Source organism: Poecile atricapillus, chromosome 1 (assembly GCF_030490865.1).
Source record: "Poecile atricapillus isolate bPoeAtr1 chromosome 1, bPoeAtr1.hap1, whole genome shotgun sequence".
Taxonomy (NCBI): domain Eukaryota; kingdom Metazoa; phylum Chordata; class Aves; order Passeriformes; family Paridae; genus Poecile; species Poecile atricapillus.
The window spans coordinates 132,042,405-132,063,497 of NC_081249.1; the positions used below are offsets into that span (position 1 = coordinate 132,042,405).

Genomic DNA, 21,093 nt, shown 5'->3' on the forward strand with positions numbered 1-21,093 from the left:
ATGTCAACATAAATGGAAGATGTCAAGTAAAATAAATAAATAAATAAAACCTAACAAAAAATCCCAACATAACCCTGACACAACTCTTGCTGGTATTTCCAGCTACTAAAGACTGTGAAATAGTATTTATCAGTTAAAATATGCAATTTATAGAGTGAAAGTTTACCTCAGCATTTTTAATCCTTGGGAGATTAACAGCCCTCCTGAGCTTCTTCACTGATTCCGTTATTGCAGGAGTCTCTACACAATCCAATGTAGAACAGATTTTTCTGACAGTCTTAATTACATGATCTACTGCTTTATGCTGGTTCTAATAAGAAATGTATGAGAGAACAGATTGATCTGATCAGAATAAAGAAAAAACTCAATATTGAGAACTTCCTTATCAATGCAAAAAAACAGCAGTACAGATCCTAGAATGGGGTGCCAGGAAACATTAGGAGGTTCCCAACCATTTTTCTATTAAACTGCAGGCAAACAATTATTTTCTAATGAGATACTAAGCTTAATTTCTCTCATGGCCTAAAAAGAAAGTGCAGTTCAAAGAAGAAAATTCAATTAATGTGATGAAGTACTGCTAAAGAAGCAGTGTTTCAATTTCTGTACTCAGAGATACAGGTTTAAATTACATTGACACTTCTACTACTTACCCTACAGTACTGCTTCCATGATGGAACTACTCTTTCTTACTTCACTTTAATATACTTTTGTAGGCTACTTAAGACAAAGTTGAGCTGCTCCTAACATTCTCCTCTTCCTACTCTTCCAACAGAAGAAAAGCCACTTGAGTGAAATCTGAATTATCCTAGGTTTCCTGGGGCTTGTTTTTTAATGTAAGGAAAGTCATCACCCAATTTTAAAGAACACAATATAATGGTTTACTCTTTTAAGGCTTAATGCATAGGTTTCTTTCACAATTACAACTAAATAAGAGGAAAAATTACTTCAATATTCTCACTAAGATGTAAATTGATTCCCAACCACCACTCTCTCAGATGGCCTTCCTACAAATGGATAGCAAAGAAGCCATTTGAATCAGAAAGTTTTTAAATTGAGAGTTACCTGGCAACAATTAACTATTCTGGTAAGAAAATAACCACAGAAGTCAGAAGACACTGTAAATATTTAAGCTATTCTTCCTAAGCCAACAAACTGAAGGTAACAGCTTCTTTGTGACTTGGAAAAAGAAATTTCCACTGCTGTTTTCCTGACAGGCTCTCAAATCTCAATAAAAAGGCAATTGATAACTTTCAAAGTGCTCAAGAATGTGAAATCAAAGCCTACGTACAGATTATTTATGGATTACCATCCACTTGGATTAGCAAGCTTCAGCTGCTCAGTATTACAGGAATTCACTTAACGAAGTAAAAAATTTCAAATGCAGAGCTGCTGCTATTTGGACCTAATCATCACCACCTACAAACTACATCTCCCAACCTCAAAAAGACTGCAAAGAATAGAACACAAGTCTGAATTGAGATGTTTTGCATTCCTCATCTCAGCCTGTGAAATCACAGCTAAACAAAGCTGAAGCAGCTGCAAGAGCAAAGCAACAAAACCACCACCATGTCAGGGAGCAGTAACAGCTCACTCTTCTTCAAAAAGGTTGTGTTCACAACTACCCTTGAGAACGTGGTGAATCCCCATCAAGAGTGATTTACATTAATTCCCATCAAGGGAATTAAATAATATTAAGGGAGCATGGAATAGCAGACAGCAGCTTGTTCAGACCTGCATTCCTGGAGAGGCAAACAAACATAGTGGAAATGAAAAGTATTGCAATTAAGTAATTCATTTCAAGACCGTTCTTACAGAAACTGGTTAAGAAAAACAGCTATCTAATGTTTAAGCACTTAAGACTCCAAGTTACAATACTATCAGCAGTTAAAAGCAGCTTCTCCATTGAGAAATTAGCAAAGCAGGTTATATCCATAAGCTTTTGCAGATGGCATATTACTCTCAATTATTCAACGTTCAAGCTGCTTTAAGGTACCTGTCATACACTGAAACAGACAATTTTTTTTGACAAAGTATTTTAAAATAATCGAATAATGCAGAATAAGATGTTATTATGGTTTGTGTAAAACTTACTTGTATGTTCCAAACATGCTTCAGTTCTAACTCCCACTGTACACAACTATTCCTGCTCTCTATTATGCAGATCTTTACCTGTTAGCAAATACATTCTTCATGACTGTCAACAACAGCCATAGTCAGAATTCAGACCTCTTCCCTGTTCTCCTGAATTAACCTCTTCCAGCATGTTTGAGGCAAAGATTATTTTGTACCCCAGGACTTGGAAGATACATTTCTAGTTGTGCTGATCAGGTAATAACTGGTTTGCATGAAAAGCCAGGAAGAAAAGAAGAACAGAAATCCAAATACCCATGATCATAATTTCACATTTGACAGCTTGTTCAGATTCTCACTTTCCCTGAGAAAACCTGCAAGTCTTTTTCCCAGCCACCTTATCAGTGAATTTGGTCATGCTACTTTTGGTTCAGCAATAATCTACCATGACCATACCTCATTCTTAAGGGCTATGTTAACTTGCTTGTGATAAACCTCAAGAAGCTCTTCAATGGAAGATCTGAAAGAAATAATAGTTATTGAACACAAGTACAAGAACAGAACAGAACACAACCTTGGTCAGGAATTCAGCAGTGATCAGCACTCAATTATTAAAATTACCACAAAACATTACCTTATGATAGGTTCTCTGAAAGGCTTTTCTACTTTGCAGAGGTGTTTGGTTAGATGTACAGGTGTCCTGTCATCATCTTCCTGCAATAAAATATTAGGTACTAAGTCCAGTTGTCACATTTCTATAATTTGCATACTGTTTTGGAAGATTTATTACTAACACCTGGGGTGTTAAAGGGGAAAGATGTAAGGTGATCTCTTCAAAGTGGAAAAGAAATAACTACTTAATAGCCTGTGAAATGCATACACGTGGGGACAGAGGGAAGAAACAGCCATCAAGTGCCCAACTATGCAAATACCAAATACTCCTTCCTTCCTCTTTGATGGTCTGATATGTATTTAATTAAACTCAAAAACTGTTCACAACTTTTATTTAACTCTGAAATTTGTTCCTTCTTTTTCAGGCCTTGAGTTTAGTCCAACTGCTTGCATACTTTTTCCAGGTATAAAATACTTGTTTCTAGTAAGAGGCATTATCCCTGTTTATGTAATTTGCCTTGTGAGAATTCAGTTATGTATTTCAATTCCTCGTCGGGTAAGAGGACAGCATTTCCAACACCAGGCAGACATGCTAATTTGTCAATCACACAAGAAGGTCACACCTTGGACCCAGCACTCTCTTGCACATGGGAGGTACTCACTGTTCGTGCCAGGTCGCTGCATATCCCGCTGTGGGTCAAGAGCTGCAGTTTGATGTCCATGTCCCACTTGCGGCAGTTCTGGATGTACTCGTGACTTCCTATGCAGTGCTTGCTGTGAGACAAAAACAAGCTACAGTCACAACCAAAGCACTGCTTTCACAAAAACTCACACAAAATATTCCAGGCAACGTGTTGCCATGAATTAAGAAAATGGTGAATCAACCTCCATGCCATCCTTGATCTGCATTTCACTTCTGCACAAATTCTTATACATTACTGCAGATACCTGTACTTGTGCTAAAGTTCGTAACGACAGTGGTTAACACTGAAACCAACTATTCTAACCCAAAAAACTAATGGGGCTTTGTAAACCATTGGAAAAAAAATCACAGCCACCACCAAAAAAATCCAAAAACAAACAACCAAAAATCAAACCAAGAAACAAACAAAACTCTGCAAACCACAACTCCCCCAGTTTATTAGAAAGAAGTTGATTTTTTTGTTTTGTTTTGTTTCTGAGATTTAAAGAGTGGTCAAAACCTATAATATCCATCTACAGAAATGCTCTAGAAACACATATCTGCATTAGAACAGAGTTGATGACAACCTGCTTTGCTGTATCCCAGAGCAACTCCGAAAAGGTCTGATCTTTGTGCAAAGACTGACTCCCATTTTTAAGGTTTCTTTCACACATTTAATCACTAGAGATACAGTTTTCAGTAACAGTGTCATGAAAAAAGCATGAAATTAAGTATTAATGAAAAAGAGTTTGCTTACTTCTGTAAAACTTCTTCTTGGCCACAGACTTTCAGGATATAGCTGCCAATGTCCACTTCATTCAAGTCATCATGCACCCAGCAGAGTGCCTGCATTATTATAAGTTCAACTGGGGAACTCACTGTTTAAAGAAATTACATCTAAAAGTTAAATACAAATCTACAGCGAGTGATATTAACTATTGTTCACTCGCAATTTGTAGTTATTTAATTACACATATTACTCATAGAGAAGATTTCCATGCTTCTATTATCACTTAAATTTCATAGTTTGAGATCTTCACCTTTCTCTCACCAAAAAACGTATCCCACAAAACTTGCTTGCCATTATAAAAAGCCCCAAAAAATCTTTATAAATTAGGATACAGTGTAGTCACTTAACCAGAAGTACAAACACATTCTGCAGGACAGAGGACTGCTTTTTTTAATATTATTTTATTTATTTATTCTTATTATTATTATTAATTTGCCCTATTTAGCAAGGATTTCAAATAGATACATGATCCCAGAGGCACTTAAAGTTTAAAAAACACTATCTGAAGAGCTGGAGATGGATCTCTTCTATTTGTTCTGCTTTTGAGGAACTAAATATCAGCTGCAGCTGAGGCAAATCCTACTGGAAGTCCTTTTCCCTTTTTCCTTTCCACTTGCTCAGGAAGTTTCCACTTAGTACAGAGCAGATCTCAGTTATCATTAGCCAGCCTTTGCAAAATGCAACTCTTAGCTGCCAGAAATTTTGTATCAGGCTCCAAACACTTTTTGGAAAATAGTCTCTCTTCTATTTAGTAACTACAGAGCAAAAACATAATCCCAGTCAAACCCAAAATCCATTCCCCACAGCCACCAGCTGTCACTGACTAAAAATACAGATAAGTTTGAATGACACAAATGTTTAAACACAAAATGCTCTCTAGCCCTCCTTATCTAGCTTCTGATGATCTCCTTCAAATAATTTGCAAATAATATCACTAAGTGCCTCAAAATTCTGTAAAACAACTGCCATATAAAAGCAATTTTATATTTCATCAGTACCTTCAGAGTAGAGATTTTTCCCCCCCTCCAGGGACTTTCTGATTTTCTATTTTTTTTTCTTAAAGAAAGAAATATTACTACTATGGTAGATACAGAGAGATAATGCCCCAATATTTTCCACAAGATAACACATGTTCTTCATCTCATTAACAAATTATTAATTATTACAAACGCAGATGTATACAAGCACATATGAAGAATGACTGTGTGAAATTCAAGAACAAGGAATGATAGGAAGTATGAATTTAGAAAAACTTTAAGACATTAAGATTGTTTAACTTGTTATTAGGTGAAATCTACCTTCAGCAGAGAATATCTGGTAGTTGATAAAGAAAAGAGATGCAGTGATAGTTCATGCAGGCATAGTTTCTGTGCTGTAGCCACAGGCTGCATTGCCAAAGGTCTGCCATCCCTGCAAAACCCACTGAAGACTGCAAAGACGTTACCACCTTTTCCCTGCCCTACATCTTATTCAAAGACATTAATTCCTTGCTGACACACAATGGTTGCTCAGACAGAGCAAACTTCCAAGCAAAGTCTAATAAATGAATGCAAAATGAATTCAAATAAGCTCTGAAGTTCATCCATTTCCCTCCTGAGTTCTTTCTACAAACTGAGTTGTTCAGAGCACTGAGAGGCTGCAGATGCTTCTGGGCAAGACTGAAAGCCAAACTGAAGCAGCTCTAGCATCAGGATACTGAGGTACACAACAATTTGACCAAGAAGACAAGCAATTTAAGGTAGAGAATAATTCAAAATATTCCCATTACTAGTCACATAACTGCCTTTCACCAGCTATAGAAGACAAGTAGTTTAACGGCCATTAGTTTCAGCATCAGAAAAAAGGGAGTAGAAAGTGCAAAGAAGAAAATATATGAGGTTAGAATGCAAAACACACTCCAAACTAGTCACAAAAAATACTAGAAATAAAGGGCTGAAGCCCTAACATTTTAGTTACCCTACCAAAGCCTTTTGTAGGAAAGGATTAAGCTTGTAATATTAGAAAAGCGTAGTCTTAAGGATTAAGCACAGAAACCCTTCTTCGGCTATACTTACAATCCACCTCATTTCTTAGCAAAAGATTATTAAGTCACCACATAATAAATGTAAGGTCCAGCAAATTAACATAGAATGAAAACACTGATGCATTGAGAGCTTGTTTTTCCAATAGAGCAGCAAGTTCATGGGAGCAATAGAACAACTCCAGATCTTTTGAGAACAACCAGCTCTGAAGCAGCTACACTGTTAGAAGTCGAGATCCAAATGATAATCCTCACAAGTGACAAGAAACTACAAAACTACAGAGGCAAAAAAATTTATTACCAGTTACTTGATCACCCAGAACTGCCAGAAGGTTGAAAGCATGCAGTTACAAATACAACTACCGTGCAGCAAGACTGCACAGAGAATATGAATTTATGTAGTACAGCCAGGCAAACCTTAAAGGTCCACTCCAAACCAATACTCCTGGTTACCCACAAAACTGGGACAGCCAGTTGTGGCACATCCAACAGTATTATTTTAGTGTTTGTGTTCATAAGCATGTATTGAAGGCAAGTAATAGATAGTTTCAGTTTTTATTCCTATTTTCCAGCAGCAGTTTGCCTGAATTTTTAGATGGCCTACAGAAATTTATTTAAAAAAATGTTAGTGTTAAAATGAAAAATTAAACATTAAAAATCTCAGCCCTAGTGTCATTATCGCCTCAACAACCATAATGTAAAAATTCTTGAAAAACTTTTATTCTATCCAGCTATGGACAGAATAGTGCTTCTGCTTTGCTGGACTTTCCTTTTTACAGTCAATATTTCAGTTTGTCAATTTCTAAATATTTTTAGAGGCACTGACTCAGAACTAGGCCTTTCCTCAGTACCTTTTCCACATTTCCCCCAAACAACCCATGTCCCTGAGACCCAGGGATTACAAAAACTGAAAGGCATTGTGCTAGGCTGAATGTACAGTCTTTAACAAGCAAACTCCAATTCAAGAAGCAGGAACATACCATCGCATGTGAAAGTTACTGGTTGTTGGAATTCTTCGATTTCTATTGAAACTTTGATACTGGCACTCTCCCCATTAATATTTCTTTGCAGCATGATTGGACTCAGCACAAAACCTGGGTTTGTTTGCTGATCAGTATAAGGAAACTTGGTCCTCAATCTGGAGGAAGAGAAGGTTTATGAAACATTGCAAAGGAGAAGTCCAAGACTAAAGCAAAGTAACATGGTAACAGCCACAAGGCAGAACAGTAAAGACTACCTTTGGCTCTCTACCTAAATTGCATGTGCAAAGCACCATTTAATTTTTCTACTCTCAACAGTACATTGCCCACAATAATTATACAAGTAATAGTTACACAGCAAAAAAATACTAACATATAATTAGGCAGGTTTTCCACAAAGCTTAGAATATTTAATAGGTCAATTGTTACAGGACATATCCAGCTTCTGCAGAAGGTAAGGTCTAAAACAGATCTTAAAAAGATAATCCACAGTACTTTCTAAAACTTAGTTAAAAAAAAAAGGAAAGAAAAAAAAGAACAACTAAATTCTTCATATGTTTCAATTTTGAGATGAAGAATAATCTGAACTTAGATACCATGCAGAGGGTAGCTATTCCAAGCTATGGAAGTTGAGGAAGAGGCCTTAATTGAGGTAAAGGTTTTTATTTAGGACACAAAGAATATAGAACATTTACGTACAAGTGAATAAACCATACTTGGAAACCTGTTTTTTATCTTCTTCTATTTAATATGGATAAAATAATTTAACCTTAAACTTCTACCAAAATTAAAGCAATATTATAGGAGATTAATAACAGAACTCCTCTATAAGCATAATTTATTTCATCATCTTGATTCTGGACAATAGAAAGATCCTCCAGCAAGAGCTGTCCAGCTGAAAGTCCATCAGTTCTTTAAACACTGGGTGTTCAAAGAAAGGGTAACAACTAGATTTAACCAGAAAGTGTTGCAACAAGCCTATCCTATGGGAGCTTTGTCCAAATGTTGCTCATCAGCATGTTCCCCACATATATGAATTTTCATCTTTTTTGTGGAGTTTCCTTTTCATTTCATAAACATTCCTGCTATAAAAAAAAATAAAAATAGATGCTATCGAGATCCAAAGATCTCCATTTCCTCCATCATTTCTTGAATTTTGATCTTAAAAGGAAAAAAGGCAAGAGTAGTTTGTCTTCTCTAAGAAGAAAACAAAAAAGTAATCTCTCCTTAAATTGTGGCAGTAAGAAAAAAACTCCACACGATCTTTAAGGAACTTTACTATCTGATCTAAGCAGAGACAAATTTAAAGGCTTTATGTTACAGAATTACAGTTGTGAAAGCAACAAAAATACACACATTTAAAGGCTGGAAATCCACTGAGTGATAAGATTTTGTAAGGTGTATCAGCTAACAAGAAAAAAACAGACTTCAAATTCTTTCAATAGAAATTGTAATAAAAAACTAACGAGATACAGAAAAATTCTTTGAGGGTGAAAAGGTATTATAAAAACAAGGAAAACTGAAAGTCACAGGACCAAAATAAGAAAGAGGACATATGATTATACAATAATCTTAGTACTGAAGATCTTAACAATTCTGTTGCATTCTTGAAAAAAAATAAACCAGGACAAAACCAGGAAAAACTGAGATAAGAAAAGGGAAAAGGATACATACTGAAATTTGTCCCATCAAGCAAAAAAAAAAAAAAAAAAAAAAATATAGGAGTGTTCCTGTCAAGCTAACTGAAATTGAATCATTTAGCTCTCTTTTTCTTTTCAGAAAGTTAATTCATATTCAGTTATTTCTTACTTCGTAACTGCTTCAGAAAAAGCTGACAGTTCTTGATTCTGCCCTTCAATTGCTCGGAGAAGCACGTTTTCTGTCAGCGTGCCTGTGGTCCCATTGTCTTTCTGCAACTCAAAGATAACACAGGATTTAAATAGCTGCAAACACATTCCTAGAGCAAGCAAAGCCACATGCAGGTGACAGATTTTCATGAGTCTGAAGTTTACTATTAGTTTTATGTCTGCATCTATATGGAGAAAACCATGTATCATGACTAACTTGAAAAGCATAGATTCACTGGAGCAGTGACTCCTTGACAGCAGGTCATTTATTTGCCAGCACCATTATCAGTTAATATTAAGTTGCAAGCAGTTCCGGAGCTCTCAGAGAGACCTGTTGGGATTTGGCTAAATTCAGCTGAACCACAGATGGAAGAATCCAGTTCTGCAACTCAGATTCAGTGTAGTTCCAGAAAGAACCACTACGTATCACTGGTGCCCATGATTATTTCTCCCTACAAAGCAGGAAAATACAAGTTGAACACTGGAAGGAAATAGCATTCAGAACATGAAACTTACAACTAACCCCATGGAATCAATTTACAACTGTTTTAATCCCTTATGCTCAATGCTAAAAGCACCACCCGAAACTGTAAACCACCATCTTTAAAGTATCCAATCCAACAAATAACTGCTATAAGAGAGCTGCAGTTTCAAACTGCAAAATCTAATAAACTTAAAAAACCAACAAAACGAAAACGACAAACATAGCAGCAGGTTTTAAATCCGTATCTATTTCCTGATCCAATTCACAATACATCCAAATACTGGAGTGAGCAAAAAGCAGAAAAAAGTTGGAATAACCAGTGGAACTCAGTTGTCCATAGTCTAAAAGCCACCACTAGCCTGAAGGATTCATGAAGCTCCTGCCAGATCCTCCCTGTAATAAGTTACACGATCAGGTACATTTTTCATCCAAAGATTTTACAATGCTTATAGAAACCTTTAATCCAACCACAAGTCTAGGAACAAAGCAGATTGCACCAGAGTTTTTCTGAAAATCACCACTATTTACTCATATATGAAGTAGTGATTATCTACTTAACTATGTGGGTTATTTATTATTAGCCAGAGTAGTCAGCTAATTTTATTAGAGCGTATCAAGACAATACAGTTATATTAGACTGTCAGAAAAGGGGTCAAATCTGAGAGAGCCACATAGTATCAGGTCTTTTCTTTAAGCACTTTTTTCCCTTCAAATTAACTTGTTCAAGCTTAAACTTGGAAGAGAGACAACCTATAATTGCCACTTGAATTGCATTTAAACCTAATTATTACAGCTAAAATATTGGTTGCATGAACACTAATCAGTCAAAAGGACAAATTCTGTGTAACTGGGGATTAGCCATACCATAGGAGACAATTAGAGCAGGAAGCTGTAAAGCCACAAAACTTGAAATGAGCTGCAGGAGCATGCATAATACCTTAAATTTAAATAGATTATTCTATTGTAACATTTCAGACAAGTTCTATCACATAAAAATACTGGGCAAGCTCACAAGTCCTGCTAACCTGTGCAACTGTATCTAGTAAACACTATGCAATTGCACAACAACAACCAAAATACACAAGGAACCAGGCAGGGAACATACCCAGGGAAAGGCAGACACCTCTGATGAAGGTTATTCACCCGCTGGTTGGCACTCAACACAAAACTCAGCCACTGCAAATCACAAAGCTGCCTCTACAAGTGTTAAATTCTATTTTAAAAAATCTTTAAGGAATACCACGATAAGTACACAAAGCACTATGCAACCATAGGATAAAAGCACTATACAAGGGGCCTACTTCAAATAAAGCCACACCAGTGAAGAAACACCACTTTATGCCACTATGTGAGAGTCTTGAATTCCTTACGAAAAAATCTGCAGGTTATTCAACTGCTAAATTCAAAGTTTAGGGAACTAACAAGACATGTCAACACATGTAAACTTAGCCAGGGTAAACAACAAATTCTAATCTAATGAGCAAAGAAAAAAGAGATTGGTTATCCGTGGTTCACCTCAGGGTCACATTTGGCTAAGGAAGGAAACCTCATGTTATTACAAATATGTAATGATAGAAAAGACCTCCTGGTGGAAAATTAAGAACATCAAACATCTCCTTATTTTTAGCTGAACTTTAATATTAATTTTTGATCATTTTTGGGAAAATAATTTCAGGACAACAAGCTCTGAAAAACTAAAATTCTATTATACCCACTGGACTCGGGTTTTGAGCAACAAGTAGAATTTTAATTTTTTTAACTTCCACTTGGGCCAATCTAGAAGGTGAAAAAGCTATCAGTCCATCAGGAAATAACTTGAAAGAAAGGATTTCAGGCCAGATAAGATAAATAGTTCATGTCAGCACAGGCTGCAAAAATAGAAGTGGTCTGTGAATATAATTAATCTGAACAATGACAAACAAACCCAAACCCCAGTAAATTAATGAGTCAAGTTAAATAAAGTTCCATGGGTATAAAAAGTCACAAGACTCAGCAGCTCTGTGGAAAGCAAGAGAAAACAACACATAAAAGAGGACAAAATGATGCTTTTTGCCTCTGCTTTCAGAAATGTCAAACTCTGAAGTATTTAAAGGGGAATACTAAATGTATAGCTACTTCAAATATGAATATATACATTAAAGAGGCAAAAATAAGAATACATACAAATGGATAGTTCATCAAAACAAATCAATCTATTGATTCAGGGATTAAATAGTCATAAGTTTTGATAGAATCAAAATATATTTTTGATTGAATCAAAATTCTAATATTTTTGTTTAAAGGGGCAGTAACACTGAGTTTTTTCAGGAAGGGTCTGGGGGGAATGATCCAGACTTGTTAAAATGCAAGACTTCAAATTTACTTTGAAGAATGTATAAACTGAGGTAAATTGGGAAAAATACAAGAGAACTGCTAAAAATGGAGGCTACATAAATCAGCTTCCTATTACACTGAGTAGAAAATAAAGCAGAAGCACAGGACAGGCAAAAGAGAGACTATCCACATTGTATTTCAAGTATAACCAATTGAGTGGCTCATCTTTAAATCTATTTCTTTCCCTCTTTAATAACTCAGCAGAAACAACCCTACTAACTTGCAGTCTTGTATCATCACCTATTTTCATAATACAGGCTACAACTGGACTGTGTGCCAAAACAAGTTTGGAGGAACACAGGTGGAAAGTAAATCTCATACCTTCAATTCGGCATTTACTGCAGAAGTCCGCTATAAATTAAGAACTTGTTTGAAAAAGATGGTGACTTAATACAAATTAATTGACTACAGAACTGATGTTGTGATGTTATCACAAATAAAGCAAATGCAATAGAAGAGTACCAAGCAGGATGCCCCTGCCTGTATGGAGGGTTTACTCATGCTGATGTACAAGGTACATGGTACACTGTGAGCTTACACAGAGAGCTAAAATGCTCATAAGTCATCTTCAAAAAAATAAAAAAGGAAGGAGAAGCTCTCACACAGAGCTTGCAGTGAAAGCTGACAGAAAGTCACCATGTCTTGTAACATATTGAGGTAAATATCAAAATGATTCTTTCATCTTAAGTACCTGCTGTTCCATCCTGAAAGAAGAACATTTGCCAAGAACTAGTTACAAATGTGTTCTGCTGAAAATCAGATTACTGATGAGGAGGAGCTGGAACAGCCTTTAAATCAAAAGTGGCAGGAAGAAAAGACCACACGTGGAGGCAGAGCTTGAACTTCATTTATGACTTAGTAGTCACGCAAATAGCATGAGACTGGACCTTACAAATAGGAAAGACCCTTTGAAATCCTACCTTCTTGAAAAGGACCAGGAATGTATAAAGCCAAATGTCATTCAGCAACAGTCAAACATTACTTCCTACAGACACCACCTGAGAAGCACTGATCCAATGCAGCCCAGTTATTATTCAGTAGTTAATTACAGCCAACCAGCCACCACTGAAAAACTGACAAACACATCACCAGGTGACACAGCAAACTGAGAAGCAAACTGCTGTAGAGCCCAAATTTACATGCCTCTCCAAATACTGTGAAATAACAGAGCTAATGTACCACAGCTCAACAGCAAGTGGGGAAAAAAAAAAACCTTAAGTCAGACCCAAGATCTGTACACATGGCACAAAACCAGAGATAAATGGATTTTTTTGTTTTTGGGGTGGTTTTTATTCCTTCTCCACTGGCCTTCTGTTGAACTTTTGCCAGAATACTGACACCTAACCCAGAAAAAACAGGAAATCCTTCATATGAGGGGCCAAAAATTTCACTTCAGTGGAAATTTAGACAGCCTTTTAGGCCACAGTCTAGTAAATATTTCTATTTCTGAGAGCAAAACCTCCTCCAGTTTGGGGGTGGGGAAGGAAGAACTAAAGAATTATTTGGAAAATATTCTTGAGTGATAACAGTTGTTCTTTTATAGCATGTCCCTAGCCCATTAAAAACACCTAGAAAGACAATACCTAAGATTTAAAACAGCTGTAAACCAAAGTCTCAAAAAAGCAACAAAGCCTCCAAAGCAAGCAAATCACTTAACTTCCATTCTCTAACCAGTTTCTACAAATAAAATTTTTTTGGCCATTATCACCCTTGCCAGGGTGCTGGCTTTTCCACTGATAACTCCTCTACTTCTCTTTCAGACTTTGTACTCCACCAAAAAAAACCCTGAAACCCAGAAGTATTCTTACCTACGTTCTAGTGAGCTGAATAATAATTTAAAACACTTTTTTTTTTTTTTTTTTTTTGTGGTGGAATTATCACAGAAAGAATTGAAAATATAGGAAAAGTTAAATAACCTATAGTCTTTTAATGGCCTTGGGAAAAAGTAGAATGCCCTAAAGGGCCGTAATTAAGCAGATGAGATTGACAGTATTGATCACCTGCTGCATAGTTTGGTTTTGACACAAACTGCACATGCTCCATGTTCAAAGATACGAGTGCCATAACTAAAACCCCCGTTGAGAGTTTGGTCTTGAATGTTTTGTTAAAGTGATCCTAGAGAAGAATCTCTCAAACTTCTTTTTGCCCTACCTGATAAAAGTAACATCACACAAAGATATTTAACCTTCTTCTAGAGCAGAAGTACAGTGTTTCTGACCCAACAGCCACTCCACCACCCAGCACAGTACAACCAAATGTTCTGTCTAGCATTCCTACACAGAAGGAAAGTTTTCGCCCTGCAAAAGAGAACTACTGTGTAAAAGTACTCTTACTGTGTAAAAGGCAAGATAAAATTTTCAGTGCTTACCTTGCCAACTTTTTACTTCACAGTATCATGTGAACTGTTCATAAAATTGAAATATTTATCAATATGATTTAGACACTTAATTATGCTGAGCATTATTTCTATTTCTTACTGGAGTGTTGAGTTGAAAAACAGCAATTTCCTCAGTAAATGTGGAAGGATTACAAAAGGATGGAGGTATTTTGGGAGATAATTCAGTAGTAATGTTTCATTTTCTGAATAGCACTAATACATCACATTATTTGGACACTGCTCAAGCCTACTAACACAGATTAAATAAATAACAGACCTTAAAGTGTCTTTAAATACTGTCATTAATCTTTACTGTTATACTGCAATTTAAAGATACTGATTTACATACCTGTGATGTTTGGCCCTGTAACTTTGCAATCTGAGTTGTTCTCATGTTTAAGGACTGACTCCTTGTGACTGTTGCTCCAGAAGATTTCCCATTAACCTTTCTTTCCAGATGACAAGTTAGTAACAGCTTTTCCTCTAACAGAACAGCATCCCACGGATCTTCAGCAGTCATACTTGAAGCCCTCTCTCCATCATCCTCTGCCTTGTTTAAAGTCTCCACAGTGTCCACTTTTGGTTTACTGAGAGGATCCAAATCCAACCAATCGAATTTACTGACATCCCTGCAGCTCTCCGAGGCCGGCAGGTTGGACACTGCAGACTTTATAGAAGTCATTTCTAGGTCTGTGCTCGACTTCCCATTTCTCAGGAATTCTGAAGTGCTTGCAATTTTGTCAAATACTTTTGCCATTTCTGGAGTGAGTACTGGAGGATATAAAGGTAGGCCTCCGTGCGGATGGAAAGGTGTGGTAGCTGCCAGGGGATATGAAATGTACTGTGACTGTCTTGGAAGACCAAGATAAATAGGCTCTCTAGAGGGATAGGATGACATACTTGGATGGAATCCATTCTGAAATACACCAGTCTGTTTTGTGTAAGAAGCTGAGGTGTAAATAGGAGGTAAAGTGCATGTCACGGGTGCTGGTATTCCAGGTGTCCACTGTCTCCTCTGACCTGCAGGCCCAAGATAAAATTGTGAAGACATAGATGGGCTCAAAAGAGGACTTGCTGGTAATGTAGGTACTTTACTAGATTCAAAATTGTCATCCAGTAGTAGTTTCTCTAGTTCAGCATGAGTAAGCTTCTCTATGTCAATGGTACTTAGTTTATCTTCCATGCTCTTGGCATCAGACTCTGGAAACACCATGAGATCATGGTCCTGTTTGTTATGAGTCTGTGCTTTTTGTCTGGGGCTGCTTAAAGAATGAAAAGTTTGTTTATTACCAGCTACACCTCTTTCCTTCTGCATTTTGGCTAATGCCTCAGCTTCCATCTGGAGTGCCTCTTCTTTGTCCACATCTTTTGGTCTCGGGGCTGACAGAGAAGGTGAGGAACGCTGTTTGAATCCATTGCTGCTGGATATCTGGGCCATGCCGCAAGAGCAGATGTCCATGTAAAGCAGCAACACTTCCCTTGCACTGGTTGTCAACCCTTGGCTTCAGAGCAGATTCAGCAGACCTGAAAAGGAAATGAAACACTAGAAATACATGCAACAAATCATACATGGACAACTACTAACTCACACACCACCAGCTGGCAAAGTTGCATATGTCCTTGAGAAACCCAGGATGTATAATTTTGAAGAGGTCAATTTTTGGTTTTTTTGAGGGGAGGGAATGTCAAAAAGAAGCCAGACAAATAAATTGACGTTCTTTGAATTATGCAAGACCCATTCATTTTTCTTATCCTGCCTGCTGGTGCTAGTAAGCACTTGGTTTCTTTTTGCACCACTAGATCCAAGACACACAAAAGCCACCTTCAGGTATGTAGCGGTTTTCAGACTTGAGCAATTACACAGGTGCAATCTTGGGAGTAGAAGTCGTTCTAAACACTACACAAATATATCATTGATAAAGCACATTATCAAGAGGACTTCCACCGTATTTCACTAGATTACAAAATCAGACCTTTCAAACTGCTGTACCATGATTATAACGGTCATAATGACACTGAAGGACCTCTCTTCCTTTGAAAAATATTGTACTTTACCCTCTTAACAAGAAACATAATGCTTATGAAATGATATTTCTTGGACAAGCAAAATAAGCTATTTAAGTACAGCTGCTCATTGACTAATCTCTTTAACAGCCCTTTAAAGGAAGTGTCATTCACTACTAGGTAAGGGAAGAAACTCCAAAAGGTCACTTTTGTTTAAAGCCACCACCAAGAACATGGAATTTTACATTTCTCCAGTTCCAGTCTTGTGCTTAGGACTATGATACAACTTCCCATATTCACCACAATATCTATGCAGACTCTTTATTAAAATAATCTTGCAAGAGATTACCACAAGAACCGTATTATTCTTCAGCATTACTTCTGCTTTATTCTCCATCTTTTTGCACACAGCTGGATCAGAGGTGAGCCCAGGAGATGTCTTCAGCAACAGCTAGTATGCACATCAAGCACCAAGATAAAAATCAGGAATAATGAGTTTCTGCTGGGAGGGTTACATAATCAGCAATCCTCATTAAAACACAGTTTCACTGAACTAGATGAGCCTTATAGTTGCAAATAATTTCTGCATGCAACAACCTACAAATTAGGAATTCTTTGCGGCAAATAACGCAGATAACACAAAATGCTTTATGTTCCCTTTCAATTCACGCCCATTAGAAGGGTTTGGACTTTAGATCAGGGTTTTTTTTGCCCTGCTTGAATCAAACCAGCAAGATGTGCTTCAAACAAAGTGACTGTATTTCTCTGGAGTCCCCACACAGACAGCAAGATTCTTAACAGATTTATAACAGATTCTTTAAATTCTTTAAGTCTGGCCAAGCTTTTGTTTTATCTACCTCATTTCAATGGCTTATAGTGTTAAGGACAGACATCTTTATAAGAGGTTCTATACATTTCAGCTCAGTCTGAACACAAATCCAAGTGAAACCCTTCACAAAGCAGAATTAAATCAGAAACGATGTTACAGTTACCAAGACAAGATTTACATAAAGAAGGGTGTCTTCAGAAAGACTGAAACAGTGACAGACTAACAGAATTATAAAACCCTGAAAACCACACAACTCAAGTCCTGGGGCATAAAGTCTTAAGGAGGAACTTTGGAAGTTACAGATATGAACCAATCCACAGGATAATGATGTAAATATTCAACACAGACAAAGTCTACAGAAAAAGAACTACACCGGATCCTCTTCTGTCCAGTATATGAAGCTGCAGAGTTTGACACCCATTAAAGCCATAAATATTGCCATTAGGAAGAAGCCTTGCTCTGTCTACAGTCTATCTCCAGAGCTCAGCGTAAAACACAATCAGGAAATAAATTTAAAAACCCCAACACCATTTTGCTGGGCTCTTTTATAGACAGTGTAAGTCTCTGGTCCCATTAATGGCACAAATGCGGCCTTCTGTTCCTGTCAGCAGGACAATCATACTCAAACTTCTCCTGAGGATGTACTGAATATTTTGTAGATGGTCTAAGCGTACTAGCCACAGACAATATCCTAATGAGAAGTCTTGTATACTTGACACCACCTTCTCAGACTGTCTAGAAAGCTAAGCTGGCTTTAATCTCTTCATTAATTTACAGCTGGTTAAAACTGCTATGTTGGATTTTTGGATAAAAGAACACACAGACTTATGAAGTCCTCTCAAGAATTCCTACTTGGCTTTCCCAAGAAGCAGCAGCTGAGATAAGTGCAGTTTGCAGTTTTCGGAGTCTAGCTGTTGCCGAAGGATTCTAAAGAGCAGCAGGGCTTTTTCCTGAACTTTATTCAAAAAAAATAAAATGGAATCATACTTTCCAAGACTATTCAGAACCGCTTGGGCTACAACGTACGAGATTATCGATCCATTCAGGTGCTGCTTGACAATTACAAGGGGATGAAAAAAAAATTACATGGTCTTCAAAGCATTTATATATAACAACAGCTAGCTCTTAAAACAAAAACAAAGCCTTATTTTGCTGCTGAAATCGATGTCCTGAATCTCCATATCACCAAGCAGTCTTCTGTTCACAAGGAGAGTCACTGTTCCACGAAGTCACAACTGCAGATAAACACACATTCCTCAGCTCTCAGAAACATGGTACACTGCTATCACAGCACCCTCCTTCACCAGCATCTAGAGAATCCTAGACACTCAATAACTACTTGTTTATTTCACAATTTCACATTACAGTGCTGTATTTTGGTCAGTTTACGACAGCACACTTGCACTGACAAATCCAGTGACTTCCAGCATGCAAGACAGCATTCAATTTGTGGTTATCTGAAAAATTGAATTTTAGCCTTATTCTTTGCAAGACAGACTCAACAGCATACATACACATAACATGACTGCTGTATTTAAGTCCTGTCCTTGGAAAACTTCTAAAGTCAGTGCTTAAATTTCTGCCAAATTTTATAAGCAGACTGCAAGTTTTTTTCAAAGTGTGACATGAAAAAAACTGATACAAAAAATCTGATAAAATTACAATAGTTTTGGCAAAACTTTATCCTGCATGCCAGTTCTACGCAGTAAATTCATACAACACATCAAAAGAAAAGCTCCCTAGGCATAAGCATGATTAAAATACTGATAGACCTTCTTTTAAATGCTAACCATGCAGCATCAGTTAACTTTTTCATGTAAGTTTAGCTACACGTTGAACTTCTCACTTTGCAGACATCTAAGTTCAAAGGCAGAGTGAGCAGAATTTAAACTTCTCCAACATTTACAAAGAGAAGAGCACATTCCATTAAAATCATCTATCAGCAGGGAACTCAAACACTCAGAAAAATGTTTCAGTTCAAATCCTAGAATACTGAACCATTACTGACCAAGCTATAGGAACTCACCAGAAGTTTGCAACAACTGGAGGTCATTGAAGACCCAGAAGTGATCCTTACAGAGCTAAGAGATGAGAGACTGCTCTCATCTGAACTGCTGCACACTATTTTAAGTAACAGTAATAATCAATTTTCAGCTGTCAATCTGTTCACCTTCAAGAGTGCTCCTCTCGCCAAGCACTCAAAGAACATGAGAAATGTTTTGTTTACTTTTAAAGGAAAGACAGAAGCAATTGAAGAGATTGTAACAGAAATTCAGAAGTGATAAAACAATCCCCTTCACCACTCACTTGCCCCCTAATTTTGAAATTAAACAGACACATTCATATTTGGGTGAAGTTGCCACATATCCACTGCTCTAGCTGAACCTCACCTGCTTCCTTTAAAATTGGGCCTAAAACCTCAACCACACAATTTATCTACAGCCCTGACCAAGGGCAATGCCTCTTGCAGTCAGATTTCACTAACTTGAAGCAGTATTTCTTTTCTGAACCAGTTCTGATCAGACAGGAGTCTGCAGGCCTCTCTGGCTCTGGTCTAGCAGTTTTTGCAAGAGCAACCCTTCCTTGGTAACAATTGTACATAAATGTGTTTAGGGAGTTAATTTCATCACTCAAGAACCTGTGGATTGTTATATATTTTTGACTATTGCACATCACTCATTATTTCAGAGGAGTAAAATACTCTTAAAAAAAAAAGTAGCAAGAAAACTTATTAATAATCAAGAACCAAGAAACTGCAAGGTGCCTGACCATCTCCTTCAGATCAAAGCCTCTACATGGAATGGAAATGAATTTAAACCAGAGTTTCACTTATAGAGGCTTACATTTAAAAAAAAAAAAAATTAGATATGCACTAGTCTAGCAAATACATAAAATGAAAGCAGGAAGAAATTTCTTTCCAATAAGAAATTTATAGTTTCCTGGTAAGAAGCTTTGGGGAGCCAATACAGGACATTACATCCCTACCAGGACAAAGACTCCCAAAATCTAAATTAGCTTCCTATCTTAATAAGCAAGGGATGACATCATCAGACATAAATCGTTTTACCTTAAGCAGAGGTAATCTCACCATCTGCTCATGTACATGTTAACATTCTTCTCTATGTCAAATGAGTTGCACAGCTTTCTTCTCGAAAACACCCAAGGCTTGTAATACCCTATTTATAATTTGTTCTACGTAAGCACAGAACATACTATTTGGTAATGTCTTCACAAGAAGTACTTTATAGCTATCAGAAGTTAGTGCACATGAATTCCCTGGAGTCTAAGCACTAAATACAGAAGCAATGATAACAAGTCAGGCCATTTCCTGCATTCCTTATGAAGTAAGGCCCTGGCATACAGTAGCTAGCGCTTCCTCAAAACAAGTGCAATTTTCAAAGTAACTTTGAGGTTATTTTGCCATTAAAAAAAAACAAAAATAAAAATACTTGAAGTATTTGCCTCACATTGAATCATAGGTAACTTACTAATTAACAGAGCTTGCCTGCACACCAGAGACAGTAGCAATTTTATGGGAAACCAGGGAAAACTTAGCAAAATATGTCAGCAGTAATATACTGTGGAAAATACTAATCATCTGCAAAGGAATTTATAGCCAGACATTCACCACAGCATGAAAACTCCTTAGCAAAAAAAAGAAAGAAAAAAGTCACAAGAACTTTGATGTTCAGAAGCCCTCTCTGCCAGATGCATTCAGATTGCTACAGACTGAGAAAAAACTGAGCACATACTCATGACATGACTTCTTGAAGTAAAGCTGTTACTCTTTCTAAATAATGTTAGGTTTAAACTGGAGGTCTTCTCAATAACAGACAGTTATGAAAGGCCAGTGTTAAAGCTATACAGTTCTATCACACAATCTTTCCACTAAAAACGTAGTAGCTTCTTTAATCCAGTCATTTTAGCAAAATTAGCAAATGCCTCCTTACAAATTAGATTAACACAGTTAACCAGAAAATTGAATCCATTTTGTTTCAGCTCACATCTACAGAACCTTCAAAGAC

The 21,093-nt window shown here is 36.9% G+C and overlaps 1 protein-coding gene across 3 annotated transcripts in view; it reads right to left on the bottom strand.

Moving 5' to 3' along the window:
- Nucleotides 1–21,093, bottom strand: part of PIK3C2A (phosphatidylinositol-4-phosphate 3-kinase catalytic subunit type 2 alpha) — a 50,398-nt gene that overhangs the window by 23,201 nt on the left and 6,104 nt on the right. For 2 of the 3 annotated variants that reach the window (XM_058830277.1, XM_058830288.1), the window contains exons 2-9: nt 14,585–15,759; nt 8,964–9,070; nt 7,155–7,312; nt 4,122–4,242; nt 3,345–3,456; nt 2,705–2,784; nt 2,527–2,590; nt 167–310 (exon numbers count right to left, since the gene is read on the bottom strand). In XM_058830277.1, the coding sequence (XP_058686260.1) occupies nt 167–310; nt 2,527–2,590; nt 2,705–2,784; nt 3,345–3,456; nt 4,122–4,242; nt 7,155–7,312; nt 8,964–9,070; nt 14,585–15,694 (1,896 nt within the window). In that variant the 5' untranslated portion in view covers nt 15,695–15,759. The remainder of the gene's footprint in view (nt 1–166; nt 311–2,526; nt 2,591–2,704; nt 2,785–3,344; nt 3,457–4,121; nt 4,243–7,154; nt 7,313–8,963; nt 9,071–14,584; nt 15,760–21,093) is intronic. The other variant, XM_058830295.1, reaches the window with a different exon arrangement.